Consider the following 14,344-nt stretch of genomic DNA (forward strand, 5'->3'; position numbering starts at 1 on the left):
CCTACTAGTTTTTCCCTGGTTTGGGTGTAGTGTGTATAAAAATATACAAAACTTTAAAAATATCAGTTGAAAGAATAAGCGTATGTTGAATACCTATTATGGATCTGTAAGGCATTATGCTAAGATACAACAGGGCTAACACATCCCTAGGTTCTATAAACATGAGTTCTAAACTCCAGAAAGTTATAATGCTTTGAGAGGGACAAAATACACTACTTTGTAAAGCTGAGTATTCAATACATGATGTAAGACAACTGATTCTCCAACTGTGCTCCATGAAATCCAATTTCTTACAGGTATCTCAGCAGACAGCAGAAGAATCAATCCCCTCCCTGACCACTACGTTGTAAGTGGGACTCAGCATGAGATTTCCTTGGGAACAGGGGGGGAGCAAACTACTCTGTGCTGAAAATAAAATTAAAAGTATAGAAGTCACTGCCATAGGCAATAAAAAAGACAACCACGGTGAGCAGGAAAGGGCACGGAAGACTCCAAAGAGGAAAGGAGATTTGAGCTTGGTCTTGAAGAAGTATCTAAAATTCTAGTTAGGAAGAAAGGTATTCAGAGTGGAGAATAAATCCAGCAGTGAGATAACTGAGCTCAAAGATGAAGATATGAATGGCTAGCATACAGAAAGAGAAGGCAATGGCACCCCACTCCAGTCCTCTTGCCTGGAAAATCCCATGGACGGAGGGCCTGGTGGGCTGCAGTCCATGGGGTCGTTAAGAGTTGGACACAACTAAGCGACTTCACTTTCACTTTTCACTTCTACGCACTGGAGAAGGAAATGGCAACCCACTCCAGTGTTCTTGCCTGGAGAATCCGAGGGACGGGGGAGCCTGCTGGGCTGCCGTCTATGGGGTCGCACAGAGTCAGACATGACTGAAGCGACTGAGCAGCAGCATGCAGAAAATGCCACTTAGGTCAAGAAGCAAATTAATACTGGGGAATAATGAGAGGTGAGATTGAAAAAGAAAAGTTTCATTGAAGACGGCCCTGAATGCCAAGGTATGGCATCTCAACTTTCTTCTATAAGCAACAGTGGTCACTGTAGATTTTTTAACACAGGATGATATGTCTGACAACAAAATTATATAGCCTAGAGCAATAGTTATTTTGACTGTGATCTTCATAAAAAGTTTCTGAGTCCTATAACTCAAAGAAAATTCACCACTCAAGAAGAAACGACAATGCCTTACCAAGAGAACCGAGGTGGAGACTATCAGAATAGCTTAAGTAGGCAAGAGAGCTCAAAGATATCAGCTTCAAAAGTGCAAATACAGGAGAAGAAAAGCAGCATTAATGAGCTATGACCAACCTAGATAGTATATTCAAAAGCAGAGACATTACCTTGCCAACTAAGGTTTGTCTAGTCAAGGCTATGGTTTTTCCTGCGGTCATGTATGGATGTGAGAGTTGGACTGTGAAGAAGGCTGAGCACCGAAGAATCGATGCTTTTGAACTGTGGTGTTGGAGAAGACTCTTGAGAGTCCCTTGGACTCCAAGGAGATCCAACCAGTCCATTCTGAAGGAGATCAACCCTGGGATTTCTTTGGAAGGAATGATGCTAAAGCTGAAACTCCAGTACTTTGGCCACTTCATGCAAAGAGTTGACTCATTGGAAAAGACTTTGATGCTGGGAGGGATTGGGGGCAGGAGGAGAAGGGGACGACAGAGGATGAGATGGCTGGATGGCACCACTGACTTGATGGACGTGAGTCTGAGTGAACTCCGGGAGATGGTGATGGACAGGGAGGCCTGGCGTGCTGCAATTCATGGGGTCACAAAGAGTCAGACACGACTGAGCGACTGAACTGAACTGAAGAAACACAGTAACCCCTTGAAAAAGTTCCTTCCTGAGCAACAAGCACCTCCAAGGAAAAGTAAAGTATATAAAGTTAAGAGTTTTTATTTTCAGTCTAAACATCACTCCTTGTGCAAAAAAATTAAAAATCTTAAAAGAGATTCTATGGTTTTCTAGTTAGAATCAAACCAAACCACCCAAAGCATTTTCTTTTGTTCTTTTCTGAGATCTGACCCAGATACTCCTTTGACCAAAGTCTGGAAAGAATAAACTGATGTAGAAAAGCAAATACCAAAGTTCTGTTCTTGTTAAAAATATAATTTGCAAATTAATTTAAGTTTCTGTTCTTCTGAAGGAGACCAACAGAAAAGCCTAGAATATGACTAAAAAATAGGACAGACATCTCAATCAGTACACCATTCAGAACATGCACAGGACAACAGGGCTTCCACAATAAACCATACAAATCCTTTAGATATTGCAATATACTTGATATACAATACAATATACAATATACACAAGTCTGAATAAAGCGCTTGGACCCAGTAGCTCATTTAGGCAGCACCAGCTTGCACCAGACTGCATCAATAATGAAGAAACCTCATATTCTTCCTATACAAAATGAATTATTAAATTTTATCATACTACGATAAAATGAGATAAATATCCCTGAGAGAAAATACATCCTACTAAATATTAAGTTCTGGTGACTTCCCTGGTGGTCCAGTGGTTAAGACTCTGGCTTCCACTGTAAGGGGCATGGGATCAATCCCTGGTTGGGCAACTAAGATCCCACATGCTGTTCAGTGTAGCCATAAATGAATAAGTAGTATTTCTTATTTTCCCTACTAATAAACTGCTTGTGACATGAAAAAATTGGGATTCCCTAGTTAAAACTCCGGCAAAATATTTTTAAGATAAAATATTTCATCTCAGTTCTACTGCTGCTGCTGCTGCTAAGTCGCTTCAGTCGTGTCCAACTCTGTGCGACCCCACAGACGGCAGCCCACCAGGCACCCCCGTCCCTGGGATTCTCTAGGCAAGAATACTGGAGTAGGTTGCCATTTCCTTCTCCAATGCATGAGAGTGAAAAGTCAAAGTGAGGTTGCTCAGTCGTGTCTGATTCTTAGCAACCCCATGGACTGCAGCCTACCAGGCTCCTCCGTCCATGGGATTCTCCAGGCAAGAGTACTGGAGTGGGGTGCCATTGCCTTCTCCCAGTTTTACTAGACCCATTATATAACATAAAAGGTACTATAATTAGGAATTTAAATTTGAAAAGTAATTTTCTTAAAACATTAAATTAACTAAATTAAGTTGAACTGAGGATATCTGACTTCAAAATATCAACCAAGTTGTTAGGGAAAAAAAATTTAAACCTACAAACCAGATTCCTTTGAAAGATCTGAATGAAGATCAGTAGTCAAGATTCCATAGGACCAAATGCACACCAAATTCTACAGCAAATCCAGGTTAATGTAACTTACAGAAGAACAAGGGAAAAATGGAAGGCAACTTTGTGAGGCTTGCTGTATTTAAAAGTGTTAGATCCCACAGAATGTTACATTTCTAATTGATAGAAATCAATTAGAGGTAACACTATCTCCAAAAGAGAGAAGATAAATTCTAACAAAAACCTCAATAGAAAGGTACACGTGATGCAGTGATATCCAGAGGTGAACACTTTATTTTCAGCTTCCCCATTAGTCCTGGTTCAGAACTCCATTCTGAGGGGTGAACAGAACCTTTAGTCTGTGCCATCCAAAAGAATGAAATGATCTAATTTTGTTTGAGCAGTTTTAAAAAATAAAAGGTACTGTTTTCATCTCAAAAGTTAAAGAGAAAGGAAAAGGGAAAGAAAGGGCTTTTGTAGAAAATGAAGCAGAAAAAAATCCCATGTAAATTCAGAAATATTCAAGAATTAAAAAACAAAATGTGGGAACTGTATTTCCAATACTATTAGGCAATACAGTAGTCTTTTTACAACAACTAACTCTTAAGCCTATAACAAAAGTGTTTGGAAATAGGTTAAGAAAAAGCTAATTCCAATTCTTAAACATCTATACAAACACCATTCTGTGTCCTTGGCAGATATATAAAATATTTTACAGATTCAGACTGTTCTTCTCTAATATAAATTAGAAGAACTGTTCAAGTGCACATGCTCACTTAAAACTCTTTGTGATGTCTGATCTAGGTAAAAAAAGCAATCAATTTCTATTTACAGTCAGATGGAACAGAAATTAAAGGTGGAGACAATTCATCCACATTCTTTCATTGCCTGGCTTTATTACTAGTTTTAATATATTTGCTATTCGTAAGATTCCATTGAGACTGTGCATGTCACGACAAAAAACAAAACTAAAAGCATACAGTAACTGGGTATTCTAGCCTTACACACAATACTATCAAGAAAATGGTCTTCCTGAAAATGTCCTGGACTTGTCTGAATTACCTACTAGGAGATTGCTGCCACAAATAAGAGACATATAAATTCATGGAACATGATAGAGAACTCAGAAATAAATCCACACATCTATAGTTAATTAATCTTCAACAAAGGAGGCAAGACTATACAACAAAGAAAAGCTGGTCTCCTCAGCAAGTGGTATTGGGAAAGCTGGACAGCTGCATGTAAATCAATGAAGTTAGAACACTCCCTCACACCATACACAAAATTAAACTCAAAATGGCTCAAAAACTAAATGTAAGACATAACATCATAAAACTCCTAGGAAAGAACACAGGCAAAACATTCTAACATAAATCGTAGCAATGTTTTTCTTAGGTCAGTCTCCCAAGGCAATATAAATAAAAGCAAAAATAAACAAATGGAATCTAATCAAACCTTTAAGCTTTTGCACAGCAAAGGAAACCATAAGCAGAACGAAAAGACAACCCACAGGAAGGGAAAAATTTCCAAGGAGATTGACAAGGGCTGCATTTCCAAAATATACAAGTAGCTCAACACAACTTAGTATCAAAAAAACAAATAACCAAACAAAAAATGGGCGGAGACCATAATAGGCATTTTCCCAAAGAAGGCATACAGATGGTCAATGGGCATGCAAAGATGCTGAACATCACTAATTACTAGAGAAATGCAAATCAAAACTATAATGAGCAACCGCCTCACACTGGTCAGAACGGCCATCATCAGAAAGTCTACCAATAAAGAACGCTGGAGAGGGTGTGCAGAAAAGGGAGCCCTCCTACACAGTTGCTGGGAATGTACCTGGTGCAGCCACTACAGAGAAGAGTATGTAGGTTCTTTTCAAGGAATATAGAAGAGTTATAAACATGAAGAATACAGCAGATACTTTGTGTATGCTCCAAAGACATACAAAGAAATAACATGCAATACTTCCCTATTATGTACCTCAAACTACCCTATGTATTAAGTCTTCCATCACCTGTTCCACTATATATGTTTTTTTAATCTCAATCTCTGTACCACCTCCATACTGGCCTCAGTAAATGCTGATTCATTTCCATTTATTACTTGGACCCAGCATGGACATACATCCTTCTCTAACTTGCCTACAGCAAGGCTGAGGCAGTAAACCTTTTAATGGTACAGTTTTAACAGAAGACTATTAGAACATGGACTGACTTAGAAAACCTACTTCCTTAAAAACAAAAAACAAACCTACTTCCTTAAAAACAAAAAAACAAACCTACTCCCAATGGCCATAGGCCCAAGACAATCAGCTTCCTAGACAGCCATAAGAACACTTGCCTCTATCACCCCACCTGCCTACCTACCACAGGGCCTATCCTCCCGCCAAAAAGGCAGGCTGTCAATCCCCATCACTTGCCCAGTGTTAGAGTTGCCTGCCTGCCTGCCTGTCCAATGTTAGCAGCTGCTGCTCAGCTACAGAACCTCCTGCACTCCTTGCTCCAAGATGCCTACTCAGCTGCAAGGCTGTGGCCAGCCAACCACAATGGCGTGCCAGATATGAATGAACCTGAAACACATTTAGATTCCTCAGAATCTAAGGCTTTGCAGGCCATATGCTGCTCTGGGACCTGCCTCTTCCTGAGACTGACGTGTCATTCCTAATGTCATGCACTTCAGAAAAGATTCCACTGTTATTCAGAGGACCTCACCCTATCAGACACATAGGATAATCACATGAAAACAGAATAGTGCAACACCAGAATAAAATAATCCAGACAATTTTATTTCTCACTGTTCTCTCATCACCCATTCACAACCCGAATTACTCCAACTACTACAACAGACACAAGTCTTCATGTCTCTGAACTTTATTTGGGATTTAATGCCACCAATTTCAACTTTCTGACATGGGAAGGGAATTAAGGATGGAGTTGGGGTCTGGGTGTGGGAAGTCCAAGCACAGCCAGATGGAGCTACACTGGGCAGCCAGGTAATACTTCCAAGATGCAGGGGTAGTTCCACTTCAAGTTCAGGTTCAACTGGTTTTATATCCTTCAGGAGTGGAGAATCTGCACTCTCCTCCTTGAAAAACTTTCAATCCTGCATCAGCTTTGGAAAGGATAGCTTCTAGCGTTCCTTTGGATCTCATGGAAACTTATACTTAAGTGAGTAGTGAGTACAGTATGGATAAAGCAATGTTTGAATTTGCAATGATGAAGCGGGAACTAACCCATTATTTAAAGGCTGTACAATAAACCATGTAAAAGAATGTCCAGAAAAAATATCCAATCTAAATTTACTAGTGAAGTTGTTTTTGGCTTTATAGAATAAGAAATCTGATGTAGACTTTCAAAATAATGAAAAATCTGTACAATTTAAACAACAGCTGAAAGAACTAAAGAAGCAATATGGTCTTCAAGCAGACAGGATGATGGCACAGAAGGAGCTGATGAAGATATGATTGTGACCCAAAGTCAGACCAACTTCATCTGCCCCATCTACACACTTGGAAATGAAGAAACCAGTGAAAAATAAAACACGTGGCCACACCTATGAGGAAGCAGCCATTGTTGGCATGATTGAGTCTAAGCACAAAAGGAAGAAAAAGCCCTGTTGCCTGAAAATTGGCTGTAGCCACACAGATGTGAGAATGTCTGATCTCAGCCAGGATAAGGTACTGAGAAGGGTGACTGAGAGCCACAACAAGAAAAGCATTGCCAATCTGACTAGGAAACCCCTGCAGGCAACTCCACAGCCTACCTCCTACCCCAGTCATCTGTAGAGAGTGATGCTTGGCCAAGTACTTCGACTGGCTGTGTAGCACACTTTAGGGTAAAAAATCAAAGGTTTTAGTATATTTGAAAGCATTCTTCTATGTCCCAATACACATTCAAACCTATTATACTGTTTATTTTTAAGTGTTCTATAATTTTAAATAAAACTTTATCAACTTTCCACTTTTCCTGAATTCTCTCACATGCTTTGGTATCTCTAACTCTAAAAATGCCTAGAGCAGAGCTTAACATGGAGCACATGAATTTCCTAGGAAATAACACGGAATTAAATGTAAAAGTCTCTGTGTAAAGGTATACAGCATCCCTAAGTTCTCAAAAGGGACCAAGAATATGAATTTCTTTGTACTGTCTATAGCAATTAGCAAAGCAATGAATACATTCCAGAGCATAAAGAGTATTCGGTTGCCTGGCTGTAGACATTAAGACTATTTATACGTTTCCTGTTCTTGCATGAAACAGTGCTTCTTTAAAAGTATGTGAAGGCTCTAATTTCATTCAGTCAAAAGACATCTATATTGAGACCATACTGTGTGACAGAACACTATACTAGACATCAAGGATGAAAAACATATAGTACACAAGGAACTCAAAGCATAATGGAGGAGACAGAAACATCTTAATATAATACAACACAGTATAAGGGAAATGATGTGGAGACACTCGAGAGGAGGCTTGTATGCGGTTGGTAGCTGGTATTATGAGAGTATACAAGTGACTACATGTGATAAGAACAGTGAGCAAAGAACACAGGAATTCCCTAGTGGTCCAGTGGTCAGGATTTGGCATTTTCACTGCCGTAGCCCAGGTTTAATTCCCAGTCAGGGAACTAAGATTTCACATGCTTCAGGCAACTAAGCCCAAAACACTGCAACTACTGAGCCCACATGCCCCACCTAGAGAGAAGCCCATGTACCACAACGAAAGAGCCCATGTGCTGCAACCAAAATCGGACACAACCAAATAAATGGTTAAAAAAAAAGAAAACAATGGGAAGCAGAGTCAGCAGAAAAAGAGAGTCAAGAAGTTTGGGTAAGAAAGGAATACAGAATAGTAATTAGAAGAATTCAAGATAACCAATTTTCTCATTTATTATTTTTTACTTATTGTAACAAAGGAGCTGGCAAGCAAAAGTCTTCTTAAGACTAAATCTAACCTGACATAAGAAATCATGTGAAATTACACAGAACTAGATGAGAGTCAAAGGATGAGTGTTACTACAAAACACATTGTCTTATTTCGCTGAAGCCAGTACAATATGTATTTCTGAATAACCGTAACAGCTGAAATGCAGTAGGGAAAATGATCTAGGTTTTAGACTTGGCAAACTTTTCCTATAAAGGGGCAGATGGTAAATTTTTTTTTTAGTTTTCAAAGTCATATAGTCTCTAACACAATTATTCAACTTTATCACTGCAGCATTAAACCAGCCAGAGATAATGCATGAACAAACAGGCCTAACTGTGTTTCAATAAAACATTATTTATTGATGAGTTGATATGGCCATAAGCCTTAAGTCTGCTGATCCCTGTTCTACAGGCTGAGACCAGTACAAAGGAAATGAAAATGGAATAAGGAAGTAGAAGAGAAGCCATAGAACTAAAATACAGTTGAGTTAGGGTATTAAATTTGAAAAAAAAATGAATAAAGGAACTGTAAGACAAGAAGAGGGAAAAAAGAGATGAGAAAGGGATATTGGAAAGACAGGAAAACCATGTTAAAAATCAAGTAGCAATAATATGCCAATTCCAAGGTAGACATATACAAAGGCAACTGAATGCGCTAAAAATAGATGCAAAATGAGAAGAGGAAAATGAGAGCATCCCAGGATCTGTCTGCACTGGAATTCACATAAAACACACACTAATTCTCCAGTGATAATTTGATGGTCTCTTCTAGTTATGCTTGTACAAAAGGAACAGCCTGCAAGATCAAAGTTGTTCTTCCTTTTGCCCATAAATCAAACTGGTATATATACAACATTCAAGAGATCAGATGAAACTTATTCACTATACCCTAAGATATCAATTACTGCTAGGCCTATTATTCACTTGAACATGTGTATTAAAGACAACTCAAACCTTATTAAAATCAATGTAGTTAGCATTAAAAACTTAAAAGCCACACACATCTTACTAATTTTAAAAGTTTCCCCAAAAATAAAGGCAAAGATTTTAAAATGAAAAGAATTTTCAAACAGTATAATAATGTGCATATTTATACTGCCTGAGGTTTTTTTCCCCCCACTCTCGATTTTGTTTGTGGAGAAATTCTTTAAGGTAAATTCAGATTAATTCTGATTCAGCTCAGCTAAACAATAAATTACACACACAATTTATGTCACTATAGGACAATGTTTAAGAATATGACTTGGGGTTAGACAGCACTTGGGTCTGTGTCCTCATTTCATCAAGTTAATTAAATCCATGTCTCAGTTCCCTCACCTACAACATGTGGATAATAATCATACCCACTTCAGAAAGAAGCTATGATGATTAGATGAAAAAATGAACATAAAATACTTTAGCATAGAGTCCAATACATAGAATTGGCACTTGAATTTTAGTTATATATTGCCAATTTAAGATTTTGACAGTGCTATTTATTACAAGATAAAAACCCACAAAGGAAATAAATCTCCCTCTTCTTTTAGGAAGCTACAATATAATACTAGTTTTGTTCTTATCACTCATTCATTTCTATTATTTCTAAAAAAAAAAAAAAACAAAAAAACCCTCAACCATCTACCCATTTAAAATGCAGAAAAGTGGTATCAAACTGATACCAACTAGGACTTTTCAAGATACTGTACAATTCTGAGACACTGTGAGGTAAGGAAAGAGTACAAATCCTCAAGATCTCCAGAACACAGCCATTCTTAGGATCTTATCACATGAAATTCATGGCTCACATGCCCAACTACACCTCAGAATCAAATATTCAGAGCCTCACCCAGGCTAAGTATCATGAAATCATGATCTCCAAAAGTGAAAACTAGGTATTTTTTTAAACCCATGGGTGACTAGAATGTGAAACCAACACTAAGAATCACTGGTTACATCCTACCTTCCTTTACTCACAGAGATTAGAAATCTGAGTATGTGTTTAACACAAATAATGTTAATCTAAAAGCAGTACTGAATGACTTAATTTTCATAATTAATAAATCATCATTTAACTTATATGCAGAGTGTATCATGTGAAATGCCACGCTGGATGAATCACAAGCTGGAAAAATATTGCCAGGAGAAATATCAACAACCTCAGATACACAGATGATACCACTTTAATGGCAGAAAAGTGAAGAGGCACTAAAGAACCTCTTGATTACAGTGAAAGAGGAGAGCAAAAAAGCTGGCGTAAAACCCAGCATTCAAAAAAGTAAGATCATGGCATCCAGTCCTATCACTTCATGGCAAATAGATGGGGAAAATGTGGAAATAGTGTCAGATTTCATTTTCTTGGGCTCCAAGATCAATGTGGATAGTGACTGCAGCCACAAAATTAAAAGACACTTGCTCCTTGGAAGAATAGCTATGACAAAACTAGACAGTGTATTAAAAAGCAAAGACATCACTTTGCCAACCAAGGTCTATATACTGAATGCTGAGGTTTTCCCAGTAGTCATGTACGGATTTGAGAGTTGGACTACGAAGGCTGAGCGCCGAAGAATTGATGCTTTTGAACTGTGGTGTTGGAGAAGACTCTTGAGAGTCCCTTGGACTGCAAGGAGATCCAACCAGTCAATCCTAAAGGAAATTAACCCTGAATATTCATTGGAAGGACTAATGCTGAAGCTCCAATACTTTGGCCACCCGATCAAAGAACTGACTCACTGGAAAAGACCCTGATAATGGCAAATATTGAGGGCAAGAGAAGGGGGCGACAGAGGATAACATGGTTGGATGGCATCAGTGACTCAACTGACATGAGTCTGAGCAAACTCAGGGAGATAGTGAAAGACAGGGAAGCCTGGCATGCTGTAGTCCATGGGGGTCGCAAAGAGTTGGACACGACTTAGCAACTGAACAACAACAATAAATCATGCCAATTAATTATTCTTAAAGTTTTCTCTATAGAATTAGAATCTCCAAAACAATACTTTTATAGATGCAACTTCTGCCAGGACAGTGCTAAGAATCAGGACTTAGAGAACTGAAATCCTAAACACATGACTTGATACTATTTTCAGAACCCTATACACTGGACACAATTGTATAATTCACTAAACTCCTACAGTCCTTAAATAAAATACCTAAAATTACTCCACTACTCAATGTTCTCATCAAGTAAACTATTATGTATATAGTAAAATACATGCATCCCCTAATGAATGTTCTGAACACTATCAAAGCTATTGCTCTGATTTGGATTTTCTTGGCTTTGTACAATGAACACAATTTACCTGAGAAATAAAGGCATAATAAAATAATAAACAAAATAATAAAAATTTAAAGACTAACTTTTTCAAGGATCAGTGAATGGGACATAAATGCCTTCAAGTAGTATTTATCCTTTCAAACCAGGAAAGTCAATTCTCTTTAAGAATAACAACAAAGCATGTTATGAATGGCTTCGAGCTAAATGGCCTGGTACCCAACAGATCAGCGGACATCTGTTGCCGTTGTGGCCAATACTTTTTTCCCACAGTGCTAAGTGCTACACTCAACTAAAATTTTATTTTTCCTTTTGACTTACGATCCAATTCAATTTTTAAATTTAAAACAGTGAAATATTTCAATAGTTTAAGTATAAATAATTTTGTGCTCCTAGGCATAAGTAAGATGAACTCCAAAGGCAATTACTAAAAAAGACTTGGTACTTCCCTGGTGGTCCAACGGTTACGACTCTGCACTTCCAGCGTTGGGCAACTAAGATCCCCCATGGCGTTAGCAGCCAAAAAACCCAGAAAGACTTGTTTGCTTGTATGGGCCACTGAAGGACTCTTAGACAGAGTTGTGAATCAAAGACACAATATAAGAAGATACAAGATCAGAGCACAGTGCTTTCATCAACAATGCAAAAGCAGTTTCATAGTACCTAGAGCAGCTTGTTTCTGAAAAAGCAATCTATAAATAACTAAAGCTGAGAACCTTATTAAGAGGTCCAAGAGAAAGGCTTTAACTTTCTGGTGGCTTATAATTTCCAGATAACAGTGTAGAAGTATCAGTGCAACCGTGAAAACAGTTCGTACAGACTGAATGATGAAAATAAAAAACTGTTATAAGCTGCAACAGAGATGACTACAAAATTTGAATGCCACCGCTGCCCTCCCCAACAAAAAATCATTTAAGAATTTTAGAACCAGTTTCAAAATCGCCCGAGAGAGAGAGCCTTTCAATGTGTTATTGAACACTCAGTATTGCAGAGTATGCTCTCCAAATGAGTGATAGCAATTCCCACATTTTCTTATTTATAAACATTAAAACACTAAAAATACGTAAGCTAAACATTTAAGTCAAACAGAACAAGAAATTTTTAGTTGAGTACTATTAGTAGCACTATTGACAGTAAAACTTCAGAAAATTCTTCACAAACTTGTTTTTAATAGAATACAAGTCTTCATTATTTATCCTACCCAAAGTACCAAGGAATATTCCTCTGAAGTTTTAAATATTTTCCAGCAAAAGTGCATTTAAATTCCCATTTGCCTTATTTCTTTTTAAAAATAAAAAAAGGAAAATTCTGCAATCAGTGTAGAATCTTTTCTTGAATAAATCTAATAAACTATGAAGCATATTTAGGAAATCAAAACTCACCTCTTCTTGCATAACTGGAGTCCATATCTTTAAACTGCACCACAACAAAGTCTGAACACTTGAACAAAATACTCTCCATTATTTCTTCACGTTTTGGCCCCGAACTGGATTCTGTACTTTTCTCATGTGCAGCATCAAGTACCAGATCACACTAAGGAGGAAAAAAAAAAAATTAAAACATTTATAAAATAAAATCCAACAGGAATTCCTTTGCACATCAAGGTACTATTTCTTATATGCCTTTGGTAAAAAATTATCTCAAGAGATCCTTATAATCATACTGTTTTCTCAGTAATATGATCTATTATTCCAATTTAAAAATTCTCTCATCTAAAAGTTGGTCTTTGCTTCCATGGTTTGCCTTAAGCACAACAGTAGTAAAGAGGAAAATAATAAACCACTAGGATCCCTCTTCTAGTCCATAATGCTTGCAAAGGCCAAAATATTTTAATAAGCATAAAGAGCAAGAAGTTGTTCTAATTATACAAATCTGTCTATAAAGTAATCAGTACTTGAAACCAAAGAGTAAAGTCATTCAAAGTGGTTTTAAGAAGTGCATTAAAGGTAATGTACTAAGGATGAAAATGTGACAAACACATTGTCTCATAACTATAAATTGCTAAATCAGAAACTAATGGACACATGGAAACATACACACTAGTTGCTGATTCTCGGGGTTTTACATTATTTTTTAAAAAAGTAAAAATTACCTTAGGACTGTATGTTTTAAAAACTCCTTCATATATACCTCCGTTTTTCACTTGTACTTCACATTTGGATCCCTAAAAACACATAATGAATTTATCAAAGAAACAGTGTGCTATGCAGTCATGGAAATAACTTCTTTCATTCTACTTTTTATAGCTCATTCAATATATTAGGTAATCACTGACAGAATAAAAAATTTTAAAACATTAACAATACACTTAATTCTCAAAATTCTTCAGGAGGTCCTGCTCGGTCTGCAGTATAAGTCTAAACTGGGAAATTTAGTATTTTTGACTCTAGCCTATTAAATAACAAAATAATGCACTAAAGACAATCAACTAGTAATATTATTTTGTACACAGCAGACTTAACAAGATCGCTTTTACAGCGAGTTACAATGACTTGAATTGAGTTCTAATTTGTTTTCTACATCATCCTGATTAAACATGATCTAAGAAATGTTACTTTTATCATTCATTCACATTTAACTTCAAGAAATTATTTTATTCCACTCACAAGGCAGTTTCTCCCCAATACTCTGAAAACTTACAACAACTGATGTCAGAATATGAACCATCCTCATATTTGCATAGATTCCATCAAAAGAAATCTGTAATATTGAGAAAAAACATTATTGGCACTCATTATTTATCTCTGTATATATATTACAGTTAACACTTCTTCTGTTACAAAATGTTTAGTTAGGTTTATACCTCATACTCATTAAAGGAAGACTTGGTTTACTGTAATCTTTTCCTCCTTACAATGTATAAATTTTCAAAGGTGAAATCAATCATGTCAATTAACAATATTATAACTATCTATGATATTTTTAAAAAAAGCAAAATTGGACTTCCATATATGAAGAAAGACAAAGTCA

At 37.0% G+C, this 14,344-nt stretch overlaps 1 protein-coding gene across 2 annotated transcripts in view; it reads right to left on the reverse strand.

The window, feature by feature from the left end:
- The window catches only part of ATXN2 (ataxin 2), a 100,526-nt gene that overhangs the window by 55,607 nt on the left and 30,575 nt on the right, over positions 1–14,344 (reverse strand). For both annotated transcript variants that reach the window (XM_052654401.1, XM_052654400.1), the window contains exons 3-5: positions 14,015–14,074; positions 13,467–13,538; positions 12,757–12,907 (exon numbers count right to left, since the gene is read on the reverse strand). In XM_052654401.1, coding sequence (XP_052510361.1) covers positions 12,757–12,907; positions 13,467–13,538; positions 14,015–14,074 — 283 coding nt within the window. The remainder of the gene's footprint in view (positions 1–12,756; positions 12,908–13,466; positions 13,539–14,014; positions 14,075–14,344) is intronic.

This window comes from Budorcas taxicolor, chromosome 17 (assembly GCF_023091745.1).
Source record: "Budorcas taxicolor isolate Tak-1 chromosome 17, Takin1.1, whole genome shotgun sequence".
In the NCBI taxonomy this organism is placed as follows: Eukaryota; Metazoa; Chordata; class Mammalia; order Artiodactyla; family Bovidae; genus Budorcas; species Budorcas taxicolor.